Genomic DNA, 25,602 nt, shown 5'->3' with positions numbered 1-25,602 from the left:
ATGCTGTCTACCTGGCACATAAATATGCTGGTCTCAGGCCTTTTTTTCTTCACGAAGAATATACTACTACAAAAAAATAAATAAATAAATAAATAAATAAAGGGATCTGGCCAACTTCAGATAAAGGTCATTCTTTGTAGCAAAATCCTCAGGCTTGCAGTTCTCAGGTTAGTGCAAATTATAGGTGATGGAAGTGTGGTCTCCAGACCCCATTCTTTCTTGAGTTGTAACACACCATGGTTATTTTCAATCATGGCACTGAGAACTGCCTGCAAGGATCAGGAACTTGCTGCACGAAGGTGAGTCGGAGCTTTGTCCTCTGCAGGTACCAGCAAAAGGCACTGGAGATCCCCCTTCCGCCTCAGTCAGGCGTACCAACAAAATACTTCACTTCTTCCTTCCTTTCTTCACTCCTTCTTTCCTTCCTTCCACAGAAAACATCTTGTTGGGTAGTTCAGTCGGGCCTAGAATTCCTGACCCTTCTGATTCAGTTTCCCAAATGCAGGGACTACAGAAACATGCCCCTGAACCTGGCTAATAGTTTATTTTATTGCTCATATTTATGGCATCTTTCACTGTTCACTACCAAGACATAGCACTTCATTCTGTGGATATATGGCATCTTGCTTGTCCATTCACCTGTTAATGGGTATTTGAATTGTAGGAGGGGTAATTTACAGTCAATTTTGTACTTTTTAAAATGAAGAGAGTAAACTGAACAAAATCAAGTTGGGTACTTTCAATACCAGACGAGAATCCTTTAATTAGAAAAAGAAAAAATGGTGTGTGTGTGAAAACAAATCTCATACATTTTTTATTATAACTCCTTGAATTAGTACCATGTGTGTTTCTCGAGTCTCTGTAAATCCTAATTTTATTTATTTATATTCATTTATCTATCTATGTATTTATTTATTTATTGGTTTTTGGAGAGAAGGTTTCCCTGTATAGCCCTGGCTGTCCTGGAATTCCCTCTGTAGACCAGGCTGGCCTCGACCTCTAAGAGATCTGCTTGCCTCTGCGGAGTGTGCTACCACAGCCCGGCTAATTTTGTAAAACCTAATCTGTAAATCCTTTTGTCAAAAGAGACTCTAGTGCCTCTGAAAGCATACTTTAGTTTAAAAAAAAATCCAAAAACAAAACAAAAAAAACCTAAAAATTTTCCTTATCTATTTATGTATTTACCTATTGATTGTTTGGTTGATACGGGGCTCCAGTATCTAGCACTAATTTGCCTGGAACTCGCTAATTAGATCAGACTTTGAATTTGTGATCCTTCACCCTCAGGTTCCCCAGTGTTGGGATTACAGGCGCCAGCTACCACACGCGGCTCAAATAATAAAAATAATAAAATAAAAATAAACTTACTGAAATTTAAAAATTAAATGATCATATGTATTTAAAATAAGAGACCCTGAGACAGCTGTATGATTCCCACGTTCTAATCCCAGGCGGGCAGCTGCTTTGCATGTAGGGAGTTGTAGTCCAGGAAAGAGTCATTTCTAGACAAGATGGCGGAGTTGCTAATGACGCGCGAAGGGGCGGGCCCCGAGGGAATCTGGGCCGCTAGGGGATTGGGCAGCGCGGGGATTAGGCAGGCGGGAAGTAAAGACCAGGTGTTAAAACCTTAACCCGGAGTGAAGCTGGGTGCCCTGAACTCTCGCGAGATCTCAGAGAGCCCAATGGAACGCCGGGCTCTGCTTATCACTAGGGGCATTTGTTAGGGGCGGAGCTCCTGAGGCTTCTGCCCGCGAGTCGTAGGTGCCCGGCATAAAGGCATTGCAGCTGAGCCACGGCTCTAAGGAGCGTAACCGTGGCCATGAAGGAAGAGAAAGATCACAGGCCTAAGGAGAAGCGAGTGACCCTGTTAACGCCTCAGGGTGCCACAGGCAGTAGCCTTGGAGCTACTGCCGAAGGCGCCAAAGGAGAAGATAAGCAAGATCGCAACAGGGAGAAGAAAGAAGCTTTGAGCAAGGTGCCTATGGGCTGGTGGCCCGAGAGAGGGCGGGACGAGTACACGGATTGGGGAGGGTGGCTGGGAATGGGGCTGTTCTCTTTCTCTCCGGGGTTTCTCTTCTGTTTCTAACTGAATGAAAATTGCTTCGCTCTGTCTCACGCACCGGTGGAAATAGGATTAGCGGGTTCTGGTCAAGCCCCCGAAGTGGGGGGTGAGGGAAAAGGAGGGCTCCCAGATGAGAAGGGTTTAAGTTAGAGCTCCGACTGTGGGGTGGTCATGGGAGAGGGGAGCGGCAGTAAAGATAGGGGAACTTTAATTGGGCTGAATTGCTAAATAGTCCTTGCGACACCAGGGGTGAGGAGTGAGAGTAATTGTGGTGTAAGTGTTAATGGAGGCGAGTTGGGGAAGTACGTTAAGGGAATTGATGACCTGGAGGGACAGACAGATGGAGGGCGGTGGGGGTAATGTTTTACATATGTTAAGCCGAATGGGGAGGGGGTTCTTTCAGCGCCTGTTAGATGTGTGAGAGATACGGTTGATACGACATCCACGAATGACCAGGATTTGTCTACCTGTTTACCAATAGATCCGTTTTGTTGTTTTTTGTTTTGTTTTGTTTTGTAAATGGGTTTTAAACTGCAGGGTTGCCATTTAAGAGCAGAACCTGACATTGTCAGGTTGCACCAGACAGTCAGTTGTCATTTCCGAGAGTTTTTATAAACCCGCGTTGAGCTGCAGAAGAATATTTTCAGTGTTTTTATAAGTGCCTTTGTATTTTAAAGCCGATCATCAAGAGCCATGATTTGGGTATACCAGAAAGTTGATGTGTACTGATTTTATTTTCCCCATTCATTTCCTAAGGTGGTAATTCGAAGATTACCTCCCACTTTGACCAAGGAGCAGCTTCAGGAGCATCTTCAGCCTATGCCTGATCATGATTATTTTGAGTTTTTTTCTAATGATACTAGGTAAAAAAAAAAAAAAAAATTAAAAAATGGGGGTGGAAAACAGTCTTCCGTTCTTTTTATCGTAGTCCTTTTCGTTTTTGAGCTATTTAATTTCTTTAATACATACATGTTTGCAATTCAGCCAGTCACCTGCAACCATATTGACATAATTGCTTTCCCCCTCTACAGTCTGTATCCTCATATGTATGCCAGAGCATATATCAACTTTAAAAACCAAGAAGACATTCTTTTATTCAGGGACCGATTTGATGGCTATGTATTTCTTGACAATAAAGGTGAGTCTTTATAAGATTTAGGGGAGTTTGCCAGTTTTACATTTAAGAGAATGTGTGCAGCCACTTGTGATAACAACGTGCCTATTGACAACACTCTGGTGACAGAGGCAGGAAGATGACTACAAGTTTGAGGCCATTCTGGGCTACATAGAATGACTGGAAAGAGAGAGGGTCAGGGAGAGGAAGGGAGGTAAGGAGAGAGGGCATAGCAGTATACAAAACGATGCTTTCGCCATGCCTATGTAGGTGCTTTTTCTAAGCTCCTTTGAGATGAAATGTGCACATTTAAAGGATTTTTATAATCCTCAGATATTTTTATTAACTTATTTCTTTAGTTTGATCCAGTAAATGAAATTACCACTGATTTCTCCTGATGTGACACTTTAAACTTGTTTTAAATGTTGACTTTCTGCGTCAAAAAGATATTAATGAATATTCTTTATGTCAATAGTCCTCAGTTAGAATACTGTTTATCTTTCTCACAAAGCTGTGTATAGCTAAAACATCAGATTTGATCTCCCAAGCTGAAGATGTAATGCAGTGATTGATTATGTGTGTGGCCCTGGGTGTGATCCTCAGCACCAGCAAAACGCACAAACTCTTGGTATCCAGGATGCACAATTTATAACAAAGACAAATTTCTGACTTCACTCTAATCTCACTTTTTATTTGCTATCTGCTACTTGCAATATTTAGCCAGAATGTATCCAAGTTGGCATTTGCCAACTTTCATTTGGTTTTATAATCATAGATAAATGAAAATAGGGTTTCTTGTCTAGTTTTGTTATCTCAATTACTTCAAGTTTTTGTATATTAAATTATTGTTATGGTATATGCCCATAAAAGCTGAAGGCTTGATAACTGTGTTTATCCAACTTGTGTGCACACAGGGTAAAGTAAGGGCCTCTCACTCGCTAAAGCCCCTCTCTGTTATGCTCTTCCATGCTTAACTTGGATCAGTTTTCCCAAATTAGCTGTTTTCCCTGACCAGCATTTTTATTCTAGTAGATAGCAATGATTTCTCACTTAGTACTGGGGTTCAAGTTGTAATATTTTCATTTTCTTTATCCTTTACATCTGGTACAAGTTTTGAGTCTTATCAACTTCTACTTTTTTTTAATTTTACTTTTATTTTTTTATTTATTTATTTTTTGGTTTTTCGAGACAGGGTTTCTCTGTGTAGTTTTTGTGCCTGTCCTGGATGTCACTCTGTAGATCCTGTAGACCAGACTGGCCTCGAACTCACAGAGATCCTCTGGCTCTGCCTCCAGAGTGCTGGGATTAAAGGCATGCACCACCACATTTTTTTTCCCCCGGAGCTGAGGATCAAACCCAGGGCCTTGAGCTTGCTAGGCAAGCACTCTACCACTAAGCTAAATCCCCAACCCGAGTCTTATCAACTTCTTAATTTCTTTTTTTTTAATCTTTTTTTAAAGATTTATTTATTTGTTATGTATACAGTGTTCTGCCTGCATGTATGCCTGCAGGCCAGAAGAGGGCACCAGATCTCATTACAAACCAAGCCACCATGTGGTTGCTGGGAATTGAACTCAGGACCTTTGGAAGAGCAGCCAGCGCTCTTAACCTCTGAGCCATCTCTCTAGCCCCTTAAATATTTTTTTAAACTTTATTTTATGTGCATTGGTGTGAAGGTGTCAAATCCCCTGGAACTAGAATTACAGACAGTTGTAAGCTGCCATGTGGGTGCTGGGAATTGAACCCAGGTCCTCTGGAAGAGCACCCAGTGCTCTTAACCGCTGGGCCATCTCTCCAGCCCCTCAACTTATTAATTTCTTAAACAATTTTATTACATATGTTTTTAAGTTTTGTGTGTCTGCAGGCTATGGCACACATGTTCTCTCATTCCACCATGAGGGTCCTGGGAATTGAACTCAGGTCATCAGCCTTGGTGGCCAGTGCGCTTATTACCCATTGGGCCCTCTCACCAGCCCATTGTGGGCTTTTTTTTTTTTTTAGTAACATTGTGTATATTTAAAAAAATATTTTATGGGGCCGGGCGGTGGTGGCGCACGCCTTTAATCCCAGCACTCGGGAGGCAGAGGCAGGCGGATCTTTGTGAGTTCGAGGCCAGCCTGGGCTACCAAGTGAGTTCCAGGAAAGGCACAAAGCTACACAGAGAAACCCCGTCTCGAAAAAAGAAAAAAAAAAAAAAAAAAAATATTTTATGTGTATGAGTTTTGCCTGTGTGTATGTCTGTGTACCATATTTATGCCTGGTGCCCACAGAGGCCAGACCAGAGCATCTGGTCCCTCGGAACTGGAGAGTTACAGATGGTTGTGAACTGCCATGTTAATGCTGGGAATTGAATCCAGATCTAAGAGCAAGAAGTGCTCTTAATCACTGAGCCATCTCTCCAGCCCGTAAAGTGTATTCTTCACTAAGACTTATCTATACTTTACATTCTGTGTCCTCATCAGCCAATGTATGGACAACCACTGTCTCTTTACAGGGGTTTCTATGTTTCTATTTCTGTATACTTCAGTCTGATTGCCATGAAATTCAATGTTTCTGTGTGTGTGTGTGTGTGTGTGTTCATTCGTTCGTTCGTTCGTTCGTTCGTTCGTAGGATTAAACCTAGGGTCTCTCACATTACTAGGCCTTGTCTCTATCAGTGAGCTACATCCCAAACTTAAAATTACCCCTTTTGAAATGATTTAAGTTGATAGTTAGGAAACAAAAATTCCAAATGCATCCTGCTAGTTATAGCCCTCCATTGCCTTGCCTTGGTTCTGCTTTTGTCTTTGTTTGTTTGTTTCCCCAGTCTATCTCCCATTGAGCTTCACTCTTGGTTTTTATCTCTTCTACTCCTCAAATACATAGTAGTTATTTACCTAGTCTGATTTTGCATTCATTGGGATTTTCTTTTTTTTTTTTTTAATTATTTATTATGTGTACAGTATTCTGCCTGCATGTATACCTGCTCGCCAGAAGAGGGCACCAAATCTCATTATAGGTGGTCGTGAGCCACCATGTGGTTGCTGGGAATTGAATTCAGGACCTCTAGAAGAGCAGCCAGTGCTTTTAACCTCTGAGCCACCTCTCCAGCCCTCATTAGGATTTTCATAGCCATCTTTCCTTCATGATTTGTTCTTGTTTAGACAGGTTTCCATGTAGCCTAGGGTAGTTTTGAATTCCTCATCCTCCTGCCTTCATCTCCTAAATACTAGGATTACAAGTATGTGCCACCCAACCCAACTCCTGTTCTTATTTTATTCTAGTTTGTGTCTATATGCCACTGAAGAGAAGATAGTATTTTTTTAATTTCACTAATTAAATTTGTTCATTTGTTTGAGAAGATAATATTTTGTACCTTGTATGACATTGTTTAGTGGGAATGATCTGGTATATCTTTTTTAACAGTCAGTTTTCTTTTTCAATTGAAATATAATTCGTGCATCATAAAATTCACCATTTTTATGTGCAAATTTAGTAGGGTTTAGTATATTCGCCAAGTTCTACAGCCATCACTTCTAAGTCTGGAATGTTTTCATTATCTCCCAAGAAACCCATCTCTGTTAGCAGTCTTCTACTCTCTGCCTCAGCCCTGGCAGCCAACTAATCCACGTTGTCGCTGTGAATTTCCCTACTCTGGGCATTTCACATCAACAGAATCATTTAATTTGTGCAATATGTAGTCTTTTTATTTTTGTTTTACTTTGTTTTGCCTTTTGAAACTGTCTGTCTGTGTAGACCAGGCTGGCCTGAACTTGTGGCAATCTTCCTATCTCTGTTTTCTGAGTGCTGGGATTATAGGTATGTACCACCATACCTGACTTTAAACATGTTTTAGTGAGGTAAAATTGACAAATTTATACAAGTCTCTTGTACAATGTGATAACTTGATGTGTGTGAAATGATTGCCATAATGGAGTTAATAACATCTGTCAAACTCATATTGGTACCTTACTGAAAATAATAGCTTTATGAAGATGTAATTCACACACCATAAAATATACCCTTTTAAAGCATGCAGTTCAGTGGGTTTTTTCATATATTCACAGAGTTGTATAACCATCACCACAATCTAATTTTAGACTGTGATCATCATCCCAATGAGAAACCCCATACTTATTAGCTGTCACCCCCACAACTAGCTCCAAACCATTAGTATCTCCCCATCCCCAGACAGGGTCTCACTCTGTATCCCATGCTGGCCTCAAGCTCATGGCAGTCTTGTTCTTGAGTACTGGGATTACAGGGATGTGCTACCGTACTGAGCTACTGTCTCTAGATTTACCTCATGTAGCTGGGCATTGTATCCCTTTAATCCCAGAGTTTGGGAGGAGGTGGGGACAGGAGGATCAGGGGTTTTAGACAGGGTCAGCTGCAAAGAAAGTTTGAGGCTGGCTGTGGTTATGTGAGGTGTTCTATTTCCAAAGCATTTTTTTTTTTTTTAACATTTGCTTATTTAAGAGATTTCTAATATTTGTTAGTTTAGTTAGGATTTTGGGACCAGAGCTTGCTAAGCAGCCCAGGCTGGCTTTGAACTCAATGACCCTCTTGTTTTAATTTTCCTAATGCTAAGGTTATAGACACCAAGCCACTATGCCATGCTCTAAAATATTTTGTAATGAAAATTAATTTGTCGATTTTCTTTTCACATATCAAAATACCACATTTGACAAGCTGAATTTCAGTGAGCATTTACTTCCATGCCATGTCTTTTATTTGTTGTTGTTGTTGATGATTGAGAGAGGCTCTGTGTGTGTCGCCCAGGCTGGCCTGAAACCCTTGGGCTCATGCCGTCTTCCTGCTTCAGTCTTCCCAATGGTTGAGACTGTAGGTACATAGCACCACACCCAGCTTGCTGTCGTGTCTTTACTCGTGTTCTCAGTGTTGATTCTGTAGTTGTGTTAATCTAGTAAGGGGTTTGGCGTTTGGGAGACTATTCAAACGACTGCCGCCATTTAAGTAGGTCTAGAAAACAGTAGGCTGATTTGCTTGTACCCACTTTTGACATCTTCTTTATTAAAGCAAGGATGGCATTTTTTTTTCCCCTACACAGGTCAGGAATATCATGCTATCGTAGAATTTGCACCTTTTCAAAAAGCTGCAAAAAAGAAGATTAAGAAAAGAGATACAAAAGTTGGGACTATTGATGATGGTACAGTATAGCTCCAGTTATTGGCTTTTTTTTTAGTCCTTTTGCATGATGCTTTTGTGAGTTAGACTCCAATATGTTAAATAGAAAACATATGAATAAAGTTAATGAGAAATCTTATGCCTATGGAAGCTTTGCTGACTTGTTAGAGTGGGTGTGGATTTTCCACAGTGTTTCTATTCTCTTTGGTTAGTGGCATTTCATTCCTCCACCACTGAGCAATCTAGTCTTGATCACTGAGCAGTAAATTGTTCTGAGTCTGTTGATTAGGAGATGATAAGAAAAAATCAATTTTTAAATGACATTAACTGCTCCTTGCAGCCTCCTACCATTGCTGTGATTTAACTTTTAGTTTCCATTATCTTTCTAAAACAAGGTTTGACCTGTGGTTGAAAATATTGTAAAAAGTTTTTGAGATTTATTTATTTTTATTTTATGTATATGGGTATTTTATCTGCATGTATGTCTGTATACCAATTGTGTGCCTGGCGAAAGGAGAGGCCAGAAGAGGGCATTGGGTCCCCTTAGAATTAAACCTCTGAAAGAGCAGTCAATGCTCTTAACTACTGAGCCATCTTTCCAGCCGCCCAAAACTTTAAAAAATATTGATGTATATAATGGGGATGGGAGGGAATACTTAAGTATAGAGTTTAGAAGACAGTTTTTAGGAGTTGGTTCTTCCCTTCTACCATTTGGGTCCTGGGGATTGAACTCAGGTCATCAGGTTTGGCAGCAAATGTCTTTACCCCTGAACCATCTTGACAGACACCCCCACCCAAGGGGGAAAAACATTTTTTTTCTTAAAAAAAAAACTTTTTATCTCCAAGTAACTTCATATAAAGCAACTGAAATTGCCAGTCTAATCTAAGCTTTGAATATGCAGTTAACAATACATACAGTTATTAAGCTAAACAGAAATATAGGAATGGCAAACTGGCATAATTTCCATGTAAGGCAAAACCAACTCCAGATTTTGAGATTTTGGTAACATTATGTTGGCTAACTGCTGTATAACTCTTGTTGTATTGGATAAGGATTTAGCCCCAGTATTTTTTTTATTTTACTTTTTTTTTAAGATTTATTTATCATGTACACACTGTTCCACCTGCATGTATCCCTGCAGTCCAAAAGAGGGCATCAGATCTCATTACAGATGGTTGTGAACCACCATGTGGATGCTGGGAATTGAACTCAGGTCCTCTGGAAGAGCAGTCAGTGCTCTTCACCACTGAGCTATTTCTCCAGCCCCTAATTTTATTTTTGATATGTTTGGGTGTTTTGCCTGCATGTATATCACAGGCATAGGTGGTACTCTCAGAGGCTAGAAGAAGGTGTTGAATTCCCCTAGAATTGGCATGACAGAAGGTTGTGAGCCACCACTGGGTTTTGGGAATGGAACCTGAATCCTCTGAAAGAGCAGCCAGTGTTCTTAACCACTTAGCCATCTATCCAACCACCAGCCACAATATTTTTTATATCAGATTGATTTTTTAGAATCAGCTTTGTTGAATTTTTGTCATTTGTTACTATAACAAGTACTTTATAAAACAGCAGAGACTCGAGTACACAGCTTTTTATTGATGATATTGCAGATTTTAAATGTGGAAAAGCAAGCAATATAATGACTCAGGTATATTTATTTCCCTTTCTTAGGACAGAGGTATGTAGGAGAGAATTCCAGGAATCACCACAGTCTCCAAAGCCATGTCTAGGACTTGGCCTCTAGTTTTATCTTTTTGGAACACCACACTTTCCTATGTTGAGTTTCATAAAGTGGGGTGTGCCATGCACAAATTGCTTACATGCTGTTAATGAATACTCTGTAATTCCCATTTCTCCTATAAGTGTGGCTCTGGGTTCATAGGAGCCTTAGATTTTCTTTTTCTCCCGAGATTCTGGGGCTCAAACCTAGTGCCTCACCCAGGCCTAGCAAGTGCTCTAAAACTGAGCTGCCATCCCAGGCCTGGAGCAGGGTTCCACCTCTCGTCAGTGTGTTCTAATGTATGGTCTCTCATTTCTCCTGACTGCTCTGTTACACCAGACTCCCACGGTGGGTATCAATAATTTGAGTCCCAAGATAGCCCTAGTCATCTAGCGTGTGTGAGTGTTCTGCTTGTTTTTGTTTTTTAAGTCTTCCATTTAGTAGAAAAGTATCTTCTTAGATAAATACCTGTCCTACATAATATTTCTTATTTGTTGGTTCAAGTCTCTGTTTTCTGGTTCCTTAAATAATCATTTAGATCCAGAATACAGGAAATTTTTGGAGAGTTATGCCACAGACAATGAAAAAATGACATCTACTCCAGAGACATTGCTGGAGGAAATAGAAGCCAAGAATCGAGAATTAATAGGTAAGGAGGAAAAGGATTTTGGCCAGTGGCTTTTTCATCAGCCTCCCTAAGTCTGTGTCCTCCCGCCTGACCTGGCTGCTCTGTGATCTTGAAGTCCCTCCCTTCTCTGAGACTGCGTCTCGTGGAATGCACAGTTACTAGCTACCTCACAGGATCGGGACACTGCACCCGGGAGACAAGGGTCTGGTGGCTCTCTCAGTGTCACACAGCTGGAATACAAGCATGCGAAGCTGAAAGCTTGTTACGGAATGCCTAGCCGATGGTAAACCTTGGAAGAAAAATTGGTGTCTCCTAGCAGTAAATTCTTATTCCTAAAAATTGACCTGGTAATCTAAAAAAAAGTGAAGTTCATTATTATAAAATTGAAAATCTGAAAAATTTTAGCTTAGATGTTGATTCTAAGCAGCCAATTCTAACTACTGACATAGTGTTTGATCCAGAATTTCCACTCCTAGGAATTTACCCCATAAATGCATCCATATATTTATCCATAATCCTAGCTCTATAGGAAGCGGAGGTAGGAGGATAGAAAGTTAAGGCCTGCCTGAGCTACAGTTTGTTCATGGCCAGTTGGGTAATTTAGTGAGCAGGAGGCTGTCTCAAAAAAAGTAAAACAGAGACGAAACAAGAAACAGTAATGGTGGCATACCCTTGGGATCCTAGCAGTCGGGGGTGGGGTAGAAGAAGAGGAATCAGAGGTTAAGACCATCCTTGGAGAGCTGGGCAGTAGTGTCGCACAGCTTTAATCTCAGTACTTAGGGGGCAGAGACAGGTGGATCTCCAGGTTTGAGGCCAACCTGGACTATAGAGTGAGTTCTAGGACATCCAGGGCTGTTACACAGAGAAACCCTGTCTTGAAAAAAAAAAGACCATCCTTGGTTACTTAGTGAGTTCCAGACCAGGCTAAGCCATATTAGACCCTATCTCTAAACAAACAAAAAGAAAGTTTAAAAAAAAAAAAATGTAAGTGTTCAAAAGGATGCCATCAAGGCTAATATGGTTCAGCATGTTGAAAAACGAATTTAAATTCATTTTTCAAATTTGTATTTTGTTTGTTTGTTTGTTGTTTTGAGACAGGATCTCTCTGTGGCCCTGGCTGTCCTGGAACTCCAGACCATGCTGACCTCACAGAGATCAGAGAGACCCTCCTGCCTCTGTCTTCCTAGTGTGTCACCACGTCCAGCCCACTTTTCCTTTGTGAATATTTATGTGGGGGAGGTGTGAGTGCCTGAAGATGCAGGAGGCTTCAGATTGCCCAAGGCTGGAATTCTGATGTGGCTCCTGAGAGCTGAACTCAGGTCTTCTGCAGTAGCAGTAACCACTGAGCGGTCTCTGCCGCCCCCTTAAATAGAATTCTAAAGATTGATTTCTAATAGTGAATATGCAGAATAAGCACATTTCTGGTAGCTTCCTTAGAATAAATTCCAAGAAGTAGAAATAGGGTATCAGAATGATTAGATGTTTGTAGCACAAACCCCTGCCCTCAGTTTCTTTCCAGTTGAACAAACTTATGCTCCTATATAATAAGAATGTACTTATTTGTGTCTTACCAGTTAGAAATTACTCATAAAAACTTTCAGTATTTCTTTTTTTTTTTTTTTTTTTTTTTTTTTGAGACAAGGTTTCTCTGTTTAGCTTTGGAGCCTGTCCTGGAGCTCGCTCTGTAGACCAGGCTGGCTTCGAACTCACAGAGATCCACCTGCCTCTGCCTCCCGAGTGCTGGGATTAAAGGTATGTGCCACCACCGCCCTCAGTATTTCTTTTTTAAGATTTATTTTTTATGTATACAGATGCTTTGTCTGCATGTATGCCTGCAGACCAAAAGAGGGCATCAGATTGTGAGCTGCCATGTGGGTGCTGGGAACTGAACTCAGGACCTTTAGAAGAGTCCTCTTAACTGCTGAGCCATCTCTCCAACCAGACTGTTCAGTATTTCATTGTCTGTTTTTTTTAAAGATTTATTTATTATGCATACAGTGTTCTGCATGCAGGCCAGAAGAGGGTACCAGATCTCATTATGGATGGTTGTGAGCCACAATGTGGTTGCTAGGAATTGAACTCAGGACCTCTGGAAGAACAGCTAGTGTTCTTCACCGCTGAGCCATCTCTCCAGGCCTCCTTTCAGTATTTCAATGAGAGTTTATTCACTTTTTTTTGTCTTTTTTTTTTTTTTGAGAGGGTCTCATATATCCCAGGCTGGCCACAAACTATGTAACCGTATAGCCAAAGATAGTCTCAGCTCCTGATCCTCTTGCCTCCACAGGTGTGTGCCACCACACCCAGTTTTATTCACTTTTGAAAAATGTATTTTAAGCCCACATTTTGAAATGGAATACTATACAACTTGTTTGGATTAATACAGTGGTAGATTTTGTAAGGGGTGTAATTTCTCCATCTTGAGTGGGTACCAGGGGATGACTGAAAACCAAATGCTTTCTGGGCTTGATAAGCATTATTAATTATCTGCTTATGCTTTATAGCTAAAAGGACAACCCCACTTTTGAGCTTCCTGAAGAACAAGCAGGTGAGTGTTCATTTTTGTAGTTTTCTTGGTTCTTTATTAGTTCACAGTGTATAAACATTTGAGAACCTTAGGATCCTACAGGAGAAGTAGCTGTTTTCTCACAGTTAGCCCTTGAAGATATAGCTTCTTTGGCCATCTTCATGGTGGTGGGCCTAGGGGCTTATCCTGCAGACCTGGAGAGAGCTTTGTTGTCCCAGAGACATTTGTGATACCCTGAAAGCCTTGGGAATGTACAAAGGAAACCGTGGGAACAGGACCCAGTCTTGATTCTCCAGAGGATGGGTATTAAGGATGTTGTAGAAAGTAGGAAAGAAGCCGGGCGGCCGTGCACGCTTTTGGTCCCAGCACTCAGGAGGCAGAGCCAGGAGGATCTCTGTGAGTTCAAGGCCAGCCTGGTCTACAGAGCTAGATCCAGGACAGGCACCAAAACAACACAGAGAAACCCTGTCTCGAAAAACCAAAAAAAAAAAAAAAAAAAGTAGGAAAGAAGTCAGATGGGTTAGCAGGTACCCATAATGCCTTTGTGGCTAGTGGAAGTTTTGTGGTACCTATGTAATTGGAAGGATTGTGTTGGTATTTCTAGAGAATGAGAGAAGAAAAGAGGGAAGAAAGAAGGAGACGAGAAATAGAAAGGAAAAGACAAAGAGAAGAAGAGAGAAGAAAATGGAAAGAAGAGGAGAAACGAAAAAGAAAAGATATAGAAAAGCTAAAGAAGATAGAGAGAGTTCCAGAAAGGGAAAAAATAAAGGACGAACCAAAGATTAAGGTATGAAAATAACGGAAACAGACTGCATGTCACTGAAAACTGCATGTATCTGTTTATGCATGAGCCTTGTGTTGTTGCAAGTTTTGTTTTGTTTTTGCACTTTTGGGGGTGGGTATCAAAATAAAGAGATTTCCCATTATATTAATAGTATTAAGTTTTAAGCTTAAAATGACTTAGAAGGATTCAGTAGTTTACCCAATGCTATGGTCCTTCATTGCAGATCTGTTTTGTTCAAGTCACTAATAATGTTTGCTATGTGGGTTGCTAGTTTCTCAGTTTCTGGACTTAGACTTGGCTTGCATGAATATGGGGTTTTATTCAGCTTTTCTTTCATAAATGATACATGAAGTTGCCTCATCTGTTTGTTTTCCACTGTCTTCAGGTACACAGGTTTCTGTTACAAGCTGTGAATCAGAAAAATGTAAGGATCAAGTACATGATACAGAGCACCTAGTATCATGTCGTACACACAGGTCTTAGCTAATAAGAACTTTTGGTGGTGGTGGTAGTGTTCCGTGTTGAAACCCCTTAAGATATACTTGGGTATTTGTGAAAGCTGAGCTATTTGACATATGTCTTTAAAAGGAAACCCCAAACCAGGCATGGTGATTCATTAAGGCAGAAGGGTTTAGTGTGAAGTCAGCCTGGCCTGCAGTTCCAACACCTACTTCAATAAAATAGGATAGAATAAATTAAGAGAGGGTGCCCAAGTGACCCTGATGCTCTGCTGTGTACCCATAAGCCTTAGCAATGCAGGCTCAGAGGAAAGTCAGTTTATATAGTGCTTTCTCATCTTTTTATGTGCCTCTCCTAACTGGCAGGGAAGAGTATTGACTAATACCCTGCCTTTTAAGTGCTTTCCCCTCTCATGTGATTCCCGAGTTACTGTCTTGCATCCAGGAATCTGTGATCAGCAGGTGCTTATTGCTACACTGCATATAGGAAGAGGAAAACCTGTAGAAAGATCTCAGCCTTGCTGCTTCCTTCCCAAGGGAATGGCTTGGGCAGCCCTTGCTCCAATGAGCATCCCAGAGACATACTCACAGCTAGACCTTCAGAAAATCTGAGAGTATCTCACAGATATGACAGCATGGTCACCTTCTTCTATTTTCTGAAAATAGAGCAGTTTGGGGAGCTGGGGTTTCCTGAGTCTCCTTTGGACTCCTCACTGCTGATACAGGGGAAGGTCCACCTTAGTTCCTTCCAGCTGAGTCTCTGTCTACCATGCCACAAATTATTTGACTTGCTCGTCCTCATGATGAGCAAGACAGACAGAAGGTAGAGCCAGCCATGCTGGAGAGCTTCACTAATGTTCTTATTAGAGGAATGAACATCTTGGGATCTAATACAGATAGATGTTCATTAGAGAAATAAGAACACTTCAAATGAAACCTGCACATCTGCCCTCATTGTACTTTGGGACCTTCTTTGTGTCCATTTCGGATTCCCATTTGTAGTGGCTATGTGTGCTGAAGTAGCTCATGCTTAAGTCCTGTGGTTCATTTGCCTTTTGCTTGGTGACCTGCATGATGCCTTCTCCCTGAGATGAACCTCTTATGATGCATTTACTGCAATATTTTGTTTTGCCTAAGAATCTGCCTATCCAACACCTAGCAGGGGTATCTATGATACCTCTTTACATCAATGATGTCAGAGAGAGTGGCATATGTGGTACTGAGTAGAGATGGAATTTCAACATTCTATTGTATAAGGCTTTGGGATTGTAAAAATCCAATGCCAAGTAATTACTGCTATTTATCTTTAGTGATAATGTGATTATACCATCATAAATATGTTATTCTCAGGCTTAAGGCAGAATCATTCCCACAATGGGTCTCTCCTTTGGTGATCAAGGTATTTGGCATTACAAGTTTGTACACATAAGAAAAACAAAAACAAAAAAATTGACTCACTTAAAAGTTTGACCCGTAGCCAGGTATGGTGCACGCTTTTAACTAGCACTAGGGAGACAGATAAAGGCAGATTGTAATTTCCTGGCTATCCTGGGCTACATAGTGAGAACCTGTCTCAAAACCCCTTCAAAAGAGTCCATTTAAAACCAAAGGAGTCTTGATCCCATTGCCACAGGATGATGAAACCACTTCCCATGGAAGGAATGATATTTTCACACTACTAGCATCCTTTTAGTAAATCACTGTTGTATACTAGTTGTTTGTCTGGAAGTTTGAGAATAATGGCAAAGATAAGGGGCCTTCTGTTGTCTAAAGTTAAAATATTTAGTATATTGTGGGATTTTTGATAGACTCAGAAGGCAATACACCATTTACCAAAATAAAATTTTTCTCTTTAAAAGCTGCTCAAGAAACCAGAAAAGGGAGATGAAAAAGAACTTGATAAAAGAGACAAAGCCAAGAAAATGGACAAAGAGAATGTGAATGAAGAAAGAGCCAGTGGGCAAAGTTGTACTCTGCCCAAGCGTTCTGATGTCGTGGAGCTGAGGGATGAAAAGCCGAAGAGGTCAGTCAGCAATTGAGGGCTCTTAAGCACCTTTCATCACTAGCCACTGATGGAGACGCCATGCACTTTATCTGCATGGAGTTAAATGATTTGCTGGTTGGACTGGTGTACTCACCTGTAATAACACCCAGGAGGCTGAGGTAGGAGGATTGCTAGTTTGAAGGCCAGCCTAGATTACGTGGTAAGACCTTGTCAAAAGAAAAAGGGAAAAAAAGGTGAATTGCTTTATATGGGTGGAGGGAGGAGAAGGAAAGGTTTCAAATATTCTAGTGTCTTCATCTAGGTGAATGACCTTTGGTTTTCCTTTTTTAAAGATTTATTTATATTATTTTCATTTATGTACATGTGTCTAGTGTGTGTCTATGTGCACATGTGTGCAAGTGCCCTTGGAGGCCATAGGTGTCAGATCCCCCTGTGGCTGGAGTTACAGGTGGTTGTGAGCTCCTGGTGTGGGTGCTGGCAACCAAACCTGGGTTTTCTGCAAAAGCAATAGGTTCTTAACTGGTGAGCCAGCTCTCCAGCCCTGACTTCCGGTTTTGTTTGTTTTTCTAAAGCTACTACTTTTTCCTCAGCTGTAGCAGTGCACCCTAGGGTGGCCAAGGTAGGATCACAGTGTTTCTGCATTTGCAGTTGTAGGATGCTTGAAGGTTCAGTCTCAGGCTCCTTTCTTGGTTCTGGTCTGGTTTTCCGACAGGGCTCAGGTGTTTGAGGCCAGCCCATGGTGCTGGGACCTGAGCCCCGGGCATTTCATACATCATTAGGTAAAGCACCCTGTGAGCCGAGCTGTATTTCCAGGTCTCTCGTTTGTTTTCCATGCAGGCCTGAGGAGGAGAGTTTCAGAGACTACAGAGACAGGGAGCGGGATTATGAAAGAGATCAGGAGCGCATGATCCGAGAAAGAGAGCGGCTGAAGCGGCAGGAGGAAGAACGGCGGAGGCAGCAGCAGAAGGAGCGCTATGAGAAAGAGAAGGCTTTCAAACGAAAGGAAGAGGAGCTGAAGCGAGAGAAAGAAGCACTTCGAGATAAAGGAAAGAAGAGTGAGAATACAGAATCAATATGCACCTCAGAAAAAACTGAAAGGAAAGAGGAAGTGGTTAAGAGAGACCGCATAAGGAACAAGGTGCTGCTTTTCAGTTTTTTTATGAGGATTGCTTCCCCCATTCTTACAAGTATAAATGCAAAGGAATGCACTCTCCCCACCCCAACTAGGTACTGAACCCAGGGCCTTGCAAGCTTTCTGCCAGTGAGCTTCATCCCCAGTCCCTATTGTGGAATTTTCATTTTCTTTTGTTAATTTTTTGTTTGTTTCCGAGACAGGGCTTCTCTGTGTAGCTTTGTGCCTTTCTTGGAACTCACTCTGTAGACCAGGCTGGCCTCGAACTCACAGAGATCCGCCTGCCTCTGCCTCCCGAGTGCTGGGATTAAAGGCATGCACTGCCACCACCCAGCCTCTTGTTACAATTTATTCATTTATTTTGTGTGTGCATGTACATGAGTGTGTGCAAGTACACATATGTCTCAGTGCATGAGTAACAGTCAGAGGACAATCTGTGGGAGTCAGCTCTCTCCTTCCACCATGTAGGTTCTGGGGATTGAACTCAGGTTGTCAAGCTTGGCAGCAAGTGCCCTTAAATGATGAACAGTAATTTTTTTTTCAAGACAGGGTTTCTCTGGGTAGTTTTGGTGTCTGTCCTGGATCTTGCTCTGTAGACCAGGCTGGCCTAGAACTCACAGAGATCCGCCTGGCTCTGCCTCCCAAGTGCTGGAATTAAAGGCGTGCACCACCATCACCACCACCACCACCACCACCACCACCACCACCCAACCAAAAATGAATCTTTAAAAGGGCTGGGTATGGTGGTCCACACCTTTAATCCTAGAACTCAGGAGGCAGGAGCAGGTTGACAGGTAGGTAGATCTTTACAAATTTGAGGCTAGCCTGGTCTAAACAGTGAGTTTCAGGCCAGCTAAGGCTACATAGTGAGACCCTTTCTCAAAAAGAAAAACAAAATAAATAAAGCACCTGATATGCCCTGATCTAGAGACTTTGAATATACTCACACTCAGTCTTGGGCAAGAATATTCTTAAGCGATGCTGTGTTCCCTTCCCCTTTTGTCACATTAGGAAGAATATGCTGCCTGGATATCCTATTTTGTTGTTGGTTGACTTATAAGGACACAGAGTTTTGCTGTGTAACATAGGCTGGTCTTGACCTCGTGGCAATCTTGCTTAAGACTCCAGTGTGCTAAAATTACAGATGTGCACCTGTGCTGAATGTGGGTTTCCATTGTTTTAGGACAGCAGTTCTCAACCTGTAGGTCATGACCCTTTGGCAAATCTCTATCTCCAAAAATACTTACATTATGACTCATAACAGTAGCAAAATGACAGTTATGAGGTAGCAATGAAAATAATTTTATGGCTGGGGGTCACCACCACACGAGGAACTGTAGTAAAGGGTCGCAGCATTAGGAAGGGTGAGAACCACTACTTTAGGATGGTGTACGGTTGAGTGGTTCTTGTGAAGCTTGTGCCCACTTCAGGATGTGTACTTCTTCCCCTTCTAGTACATGTCTCTCTTTCCCTCCTCTTCATCCCCCTTTTTTATCACTAATGACTTATTTTTAGATGATGATGATGATGATGATGATGATGATGTGTGTGTGTGTGTGTGTGTGTGTGTGTGTGTGTGTGTGTGTGGTAGCTTTGCGTACATGTGTGTCTGTGCACCCTGTGTGCAGTACCTGAGGAGGCCAGAAGAGGCCATCAGATACCATAGACCTGGAGTTACATATATTTGTGATCCACCACATGTGTACTGGAACAGATCCCAAATCCTCTGAAAGAGCAGCCTGTGCTCTTAACTGCTGAGCCATCTTATATCTCCTCTCTTTTCCATTTTTGATTCATTTGTTTGAGACAGAATTTCATGTAACTCATGCTGACCTTAACTACTATATAGCCTAGGATAGCCTTGAACTCCTGATCCTCCTTCCTCCCCATCTCCAGTCAGAGGTATGTACCCTTGTGCCTTGCTCATCTCTCCCCTTCTTTCTTTTTTTTTTCCCCGAGATAGGGTTTCTCTGTGTTTTGGTGCCTGTCCTGGATCTCGCTCTGTAGACCAGGTTGGCCTCGAACTCACAGAGATCCGCCTGGCTCTGCCTCCTGAGTGCTGGGATTTTTTTTTTTTTTTTTTTTTTTTTTGGTTTTTAGAGACAGGGTTTCTCTGTGTAGCTTTGCGCCTTTTCCTGGAACTCACTTGGTAGCCCAGGCTGGCCTCGAACTCACAGAAATCCGCCTGGCTCTGCCTCCCAAGTGCTGGGATTAAAGGCATGAGCCACCACCATCGGCTCTCTCCCCCTTTATTAACATACATGCTGTATTTAAATGTTTTTCTTGTCCGGAGAAATGGCTCAGAGGTTAACAGCACTGGCTGCTCTTCCAGAGGTCCTGAGTTCAATTCCCAGCAACCACATGGTGGCTCACAACCATCTATAATGAGATCTGGTGCCCTCTTCTGGTGTGTAGAAATATATGCAGACAGAAAAACTATACATAATAAATAAATAAATAAATCTTTAAATAAATAAATGTTTTTCTTTTTTTTTTAAAGATTATTTTATTTATCATGTATACAGTATTCTGTCTGCATTTATCACTGCAGGCCAGAATAGGGCACCGGATCCCATTATAGATAGTTGTGAGCCACCATGTGGTTGCTGGGAACTGAACTCAGAACCTCTGGAAGAGCAGCCAGTGTTCTTAACCTCTGAGCCATCTCTCCAGCCCTCTCTTTTTTTTTTTTTTTTTGGTGTTTGTGTGTGTGTGTGTGTGTGTGTGTGTGTGTGTGTGTGTGTGTGTGTGTGTGGTTTTTTCAAGACAGGGGTTTCTCTGTGTAGCCTTGGAGCCTGTCCTGGAACTTGCTTTGTAGACCAGGCTGACCTCAAACTCGCAGAGATTCTCCTGTCTCTGCCTCCTGAGTGGAGTGCTGGGATTAAAGGTGTGCACCACCACCGCCTGGTTTAAATAGACCCTCTCAAAAAAAAAATGTCATGATTGAGCAATAACAACTGCCCTTATTCTTGAAAATACAAGCTGAAATATTGAAATATTCTTAAATGATTCTGCAAGAAAATAGTGTGTGAAAAGAATGTGTACACATACATTAAAGACAGAAAAGGCAAATGTGACAAAAATGTTACTATTTGGTGAATCCTAGGAGGCGGATATGTGGTATTCACTGCACTAATTTTATAAAATATTTTAGTTGATTTAAAGTTTTCAAGATAAAGGGTTGACAAGGAGCCAGCAAGATGGTTTAGTGGCTAAAGTGCTTGCTGCCAAGCTAGACAATCCAAATTCAATCCCTGGGACCCACGTGGTAGAAAGAAAGAATCAACTCCTACAGGTTATTCCTCTGACCTTCATATAATCATGTGTATACCCAAATAAACATAAGTTTTTATAAGTTGAAAAAGCCAGGTGTGATGATGCATGCCTGTAATCCTAGCCCTCAAAAGGCTGAAGCAGGAGGATTGTGAGATTGAGACCACCTTGGGCTATATAGTGAGACCTTGTTTTAGAATAAGGGTGAAAAAAACATGAAATATTAATACCATTAGCTTGTTATGCAAGAAAAGGAGATAAACACTTTATTTCCCAATGTTGAGAGTAAAGATTGGTGTCCCAGCAGTATCTAGGGGTTATCATTGTGTCTTGTTTAGTCCTTAAGAACACATAGACTTAGGAATCTTCATTTGTATACTTTCTCTCTTGTTTTTTTGTTTATTTGTTTATAACGTGATCTCATGTAGTCTAGGCTGGTCTCAAATTTAATATGTAGCTGAGGATAACTTTGAACTTCTGATCTTCCTAACACCACCTCTTGAGTGCTGGGAATCAAACCAAGAGCCTTGAACATGCTAAGCAAGTAGTCTACTAACTGAGCCACATCCTGCACCCCACCTTGTTTTTTGAGACAGGGTTTTGCTGCATAAGACAGCCAGGCTAGAACTCCAGGCGATCCTCTTGCCCTGCCCTCTCAACTGCTGGCATTATAGATGGGAGACAGTGCCTGCTTTAGACATCTTCATTGCATTCTACTTACTAGTAGCAGCTCTATAGCCTTGGTGTTCAATTCATTGTGGCTTTGCACACTAGAAGCCCCATTATCTATATTTTGAAATATTATGCAGGGGTCTCAAGTATTTGAACATTTCATCTTGTGAAAGCAGTGAAATATTTTGCTACAGTTACTTAATTAGGAATAGTGCTTTAGGCCGGGGGACATAGCTTGTGTTAGAGCACTTGCCTGGCATGTACATGGCTCTGGGTTCAATCCACAGCACCACATACAGAAGAGTAACACTTTAGAGTTAGCTTTCATAAATCAGGAAGAAAGGGTAAGGAAGGCCTATAATTTTTTGTTGAATTTTCTTTGAGGGGATAGGGAGCTCCTTGACCTTGAATAAGAGGTTTGTGCATGCAAAGCTTGTATTCTACTGAGTCATACACCCCAATTCTTTTTTTTTTTTTTTTTTGTGGGTTTGGTTTTCTTACTGTTTTGTTTGAGACCTGTAGCCCAGGCTGGCCCCAAACTCAGTATGTAACTAAGGATGACCTCCAACTTCTGATCTTCCTGCCTCTACCTCCCAAGTGTTGCAATTATACACTTGTATCACTATGCCTGGTTTATGCTCTGATCGAACCCAGGGCTTCACGCATGCTAGACAAGCACTGTATCATGTGAGCCATATCCCCAGCCCACCACTTGCTAAATTCTTAAAATGGTTTACAAGATTTCTAGGGTCAAACAGTCATAAAGCAAACATAGGACTTGAATTAAGGGTCTAAGGCCATGATTTTGTTGGCTTACTGAGGAATCTGATTCTAAAGTGCCACCTGCTCCGGGTGGTGGGTTGTACCTAAATTTGAGCACATGTTTTTAGCCAAGTACAGTAGCAAAGTTGTAGTCCCAACTACTGGGGAGGCTGAGGCAAGGATATTATGGAAGCCCTAGGAGTTCAAGACCAGCCTGGACAACACAGTGAGATTCACTTTTTAAAAAGTTTGGCAATTTACATAGAGTCTAACCTCATAATTTTCAGGGACATTTCCATGCTTTTTATTTTCAAATTTTGTGTGTGTGTGTGTGTGTGTGTGTGTGTGTGTGTGTGTGTGTGTGTGTATGTACAAGCATACACACCGATGTGTGCAAGTCAATGCAGGAGTTGGCTCTTTACATTTTCTTTTCTTTGTGGTCCCTGGGATCAAAGTCACCCACTGGGCTATCTGACTGGCCAAAGTTTTCATTCTAAATGAATTCCATATCTATATCTATTACATAAATTGCTGTGCTAGGGATCAAACTCAAGACCTTGTTAGGCAAGCACTCTGCCACTGAGCTAAATCCCCAGCCCATCCTAAACATATTTTTAGGTAGTGTTGGATTTTACAGTGAATGTATTACATGCATGGGACATGGTGGCTTGTGTCTGTAATCCCCGCACTCAGAAGTTTGAGTTAGGAGGATTTCAAATTGAAGGTCAGTCTGGGCTACCTTAGGCCCTGTTCTCCCTCTCCCACCAAAAGGGCAATTTACTGGTGGAGAATGACAAGCAGGTAATTGTTGAGGTTTCTCCAGAGTTTTTTTTTCTCCCAGGGCCAGGGATCTAACCCTGGCTTTGCACAGATTAGGCAAGAATCTGTTACTGAGCTACAGCTTAGCCCTTTGTCTTATTAGTTAGGGTTTCTATTGCTCTGAAGATACACCATGACCACTGCAACTCTTATAGTACATGAAATTGGATGGCTTACAGTTCAGAGGTTCAGTCCATTATCACCATGGTGGGACATGGTGGCGTGCAGGCAGACATGGTGCTGGAGAAGCAGCTGAGAGTTCTACATCTTTGATCTGCAGTCAACAGGAAGTGAACTGAGTATCTTACTGGGCATGGCTTGAGCATAGGAGACCTCAAAGCCTGTCCCCCCAGTGACACACTTCCTCCAACAAGGCCATACCCACTCCAGCAAAGCTACACCTCCTAATAATGCCACTCCCTATGAACTTATGGGGGCTAATTACATTCAAACTACTATACCGTTGATTGTTGTAGTTTTGACATTTAAAAAATAAGAGTTAATTAGGTAATCCTGAGTTGGCTTTAAAAGCTAGGAAAATACATTATATGCATGTATGAAATTCTCAAAAAATTAATAAAAATATTTTAAAACTAGGCAGTAGATTTCTCAAAATATTACACCAGACAATGCAAGTTGGCTATGGTGTCGAATGCCTTTAATCCCAGTACTTGGGAGGCAGAAACAGGTGGCTCTCTGTGTTTGAGGCCAGCCTGGTCTAGAGAGTGAGTTCTAGGACAGCCAAGTATACACAGAGAAACCCTGTCTTTTTTTTTTTTTTTTTTTTTGAGAAACCCTGTCTTAAATAAAGAAGTGACAGCAACTATGGCTGGTGTTGATGGCCTGCAGTCTTACCTACTCAGAAGGCTGAGGCAAGAAAATACTAAGTTCAAGGCCTGCCCGGGCAACTTAGTGATAGTCTATCTCAGAATAAATAGAAAAAGGGCTGAAAATACAGCTCGGTGGAGCACTTACCTACCATGCACAAGGGTCTAGTTTCAATCCCTCCTTTAAAAATGGTTGCTTTTCAGATACAGGAAATGGGAAGTTATTACATAGCACACATTCAGTCAGGTCCTTGACTTGGTTTGGGAGTATATGGTTGTATAATTTAGGGCTCTGAAACCAGCCACGTTAAAGAGGAATAACAGTGTTGTAATGTGAATATTTTGTTTTTGCTTCAGGATCGTCCAGCAATGCAGCTTTACCAACCAGGAGCTCGAAGCCGAAATCGACTCTGTCCCTCTGATGACAACATCAAGCCTGGAGATTCACCTGTGGACAAAAAGCAGGAAAGTGGTATTAGCCATAGAAAAGAAGGAGGAGAGGAGTGAGAAGTCCCAATGGCCATAGGTGTCCTGACTGTCCAGGCAGCCAAAGAGCACGTATTATGCTATCCAGAAGTGCCTTCAGGGCAGAGGAACAGAGAACAAGAAAAGGAGTCGCTGTGCTGGTGGGATGCACTGCAGAGGAGTGTAGTGTGTCTGAGCAGGAAAAGATTGCAGGCTCAGAATCGGAAGTACAATTTCATTGTTTTTTGCAGTTTTCACAAGTTAATTTTAATGTCTCAGAAAAAGACGGTAGCAAGAGCATCGCAAGCAAAAAATGTCAAGTAAGGACTTACCTTTGTATGATACAAGCAGAAAAGGAGCAGGGGCTAAAATCAACAGGTGTTCTTAATCCTGGCTTGGAGCGGCTTAGTTTGAGTGACGCAGAAGCACACTAAGTCTTGTTGGGCTCGAACTGTTTTGCATTGTTGGTGATAACTGTTGACTCTGTAGTGTAGAAGCAACAAGCATGTAATTGTAGCACAAGTAGAGTGGAGGATAGAGCAAATGATGGCTGATGGAAAAGATTTAAATAGTCACGTTAATTCTATATCCTGTGTCCGAAGTTTTTGTAATTATAGCTTGTTTTGTTTACTTCTGTGAACTTAGCATCAAAAAATATTTGTAAATGTCTCGTTTTGCCTTTAGCATTTTCTCCCTATTAATAGGTAAAGTGTAGTCCTTGGTTAGTTGCTGACAATCTAGTCTTTGTTTTATCTTAGGTATGATGACTTGAGTACATACCCTCTCCAGGAAGGAAACTACACCAATATCTGTTCAATGGCAGCTTTCGGTCTTAGCTTGTTTTGTATCGCTGTCAATAAATTTTGACTTCACTCAAGTATGAAGCTACATTTATTTATTCAGATACTGACTTATTTGTGGTACTGGGGACAGAACCAAGGGTTTCAAGCCTGCTTGTATGTGCAATCTGCCACTCAGCTATAACTTCCAGCCTCAAGCCAAATGAGTTTATTAACTTTATTAAGTAGCTGTTGCTTTAGAGAAATTAAACATTTGATACTGAATTAACTTGTGGGGAATTTTGAAAGGGGATAAATGATATTAATTTCTGCCTTCAGTAGGCAAGGAGAGGCTTCAACCAAAAAGACGGGTCAGATCATGGTTCACCATTCTTTTACCATAAGAAACAAAATGAGGGCTGAAGAGATGGCTCAGAGGTTAAGAGCACT

At 41.5% G+C, this 25,602-nt stretch overlaps 1 protein-coding gene across 3 annotated transcripts; it reads left to right on the top strand.

The window, feature by feature from the left end:
• The first annotated feature begins 1,689 nt into the window (after positions 1-1,689).
• Positions 1,690-25,250, top strand: Upf3b (UPF3B regulator of nonsense mediated mRNA decay). Of its 3 annotated transcripts, none has more exons than XM_037198857.1 (11): positions 1,690-1,975; positions 2,819-2,925; positions 3,094-3,200; positions 8,227-8,325; positions 10,563-10,673; positions 13,154-13,197; positions 13,781-13,963; positions 14,346-14,384; positions 16,278-16,441; positions 17,261-17,469; positions 24,266-24,422. In XM_037198857.1, exons 1-11 carry the CDS (start codon positions 1,820-1,822, stop codon positions 24,328-24,330), a joined length of 1,284 nt encoding a protein of 427 aa, XP_037054752.1. In that variant the 5' UTR covers positions 1,690-1,819; the 3' UTR covers positions 24,331-24,422. The 3 variants fall into 3 exon arrangements, with proteins under 3 accessions (XP_037054752.1, XP_028743157.1, XP_028743156.1); XM_028887323.2 differs by having other exon boundaries at positions 1,695-1,975; positions 17,261-17,561; positions 24,266-25,250; XM_028887324.2 differs by lacking the exon at positions 14,346-14,384 and having other exon boundaries at positions 1,694-1,975; positions 17,261-17,561; positions 24,266-25,250.
• Positions 25,251-25,602: the final 352 nt, after the last annotated feature.

Source organism: Peromyscus leucopus, chromosome X (genome assembly GCF_004664715.2).
Source record: "Peromyscus leucopus breed LL Stock chromosome X, UCI_PerLeu_2.1, whole genome shotgun sequence".
Taxonomy (NCBI): domain Eukaryota; kingdom Metazoa; phylum Chordata; class Mammalia; order Rodentia; family Cricetidae; genus Peromyscus; species Peromyscus leucopus.
This window is presented reverse-complemented; position numbering and strand designations above follow the sequence as displayed.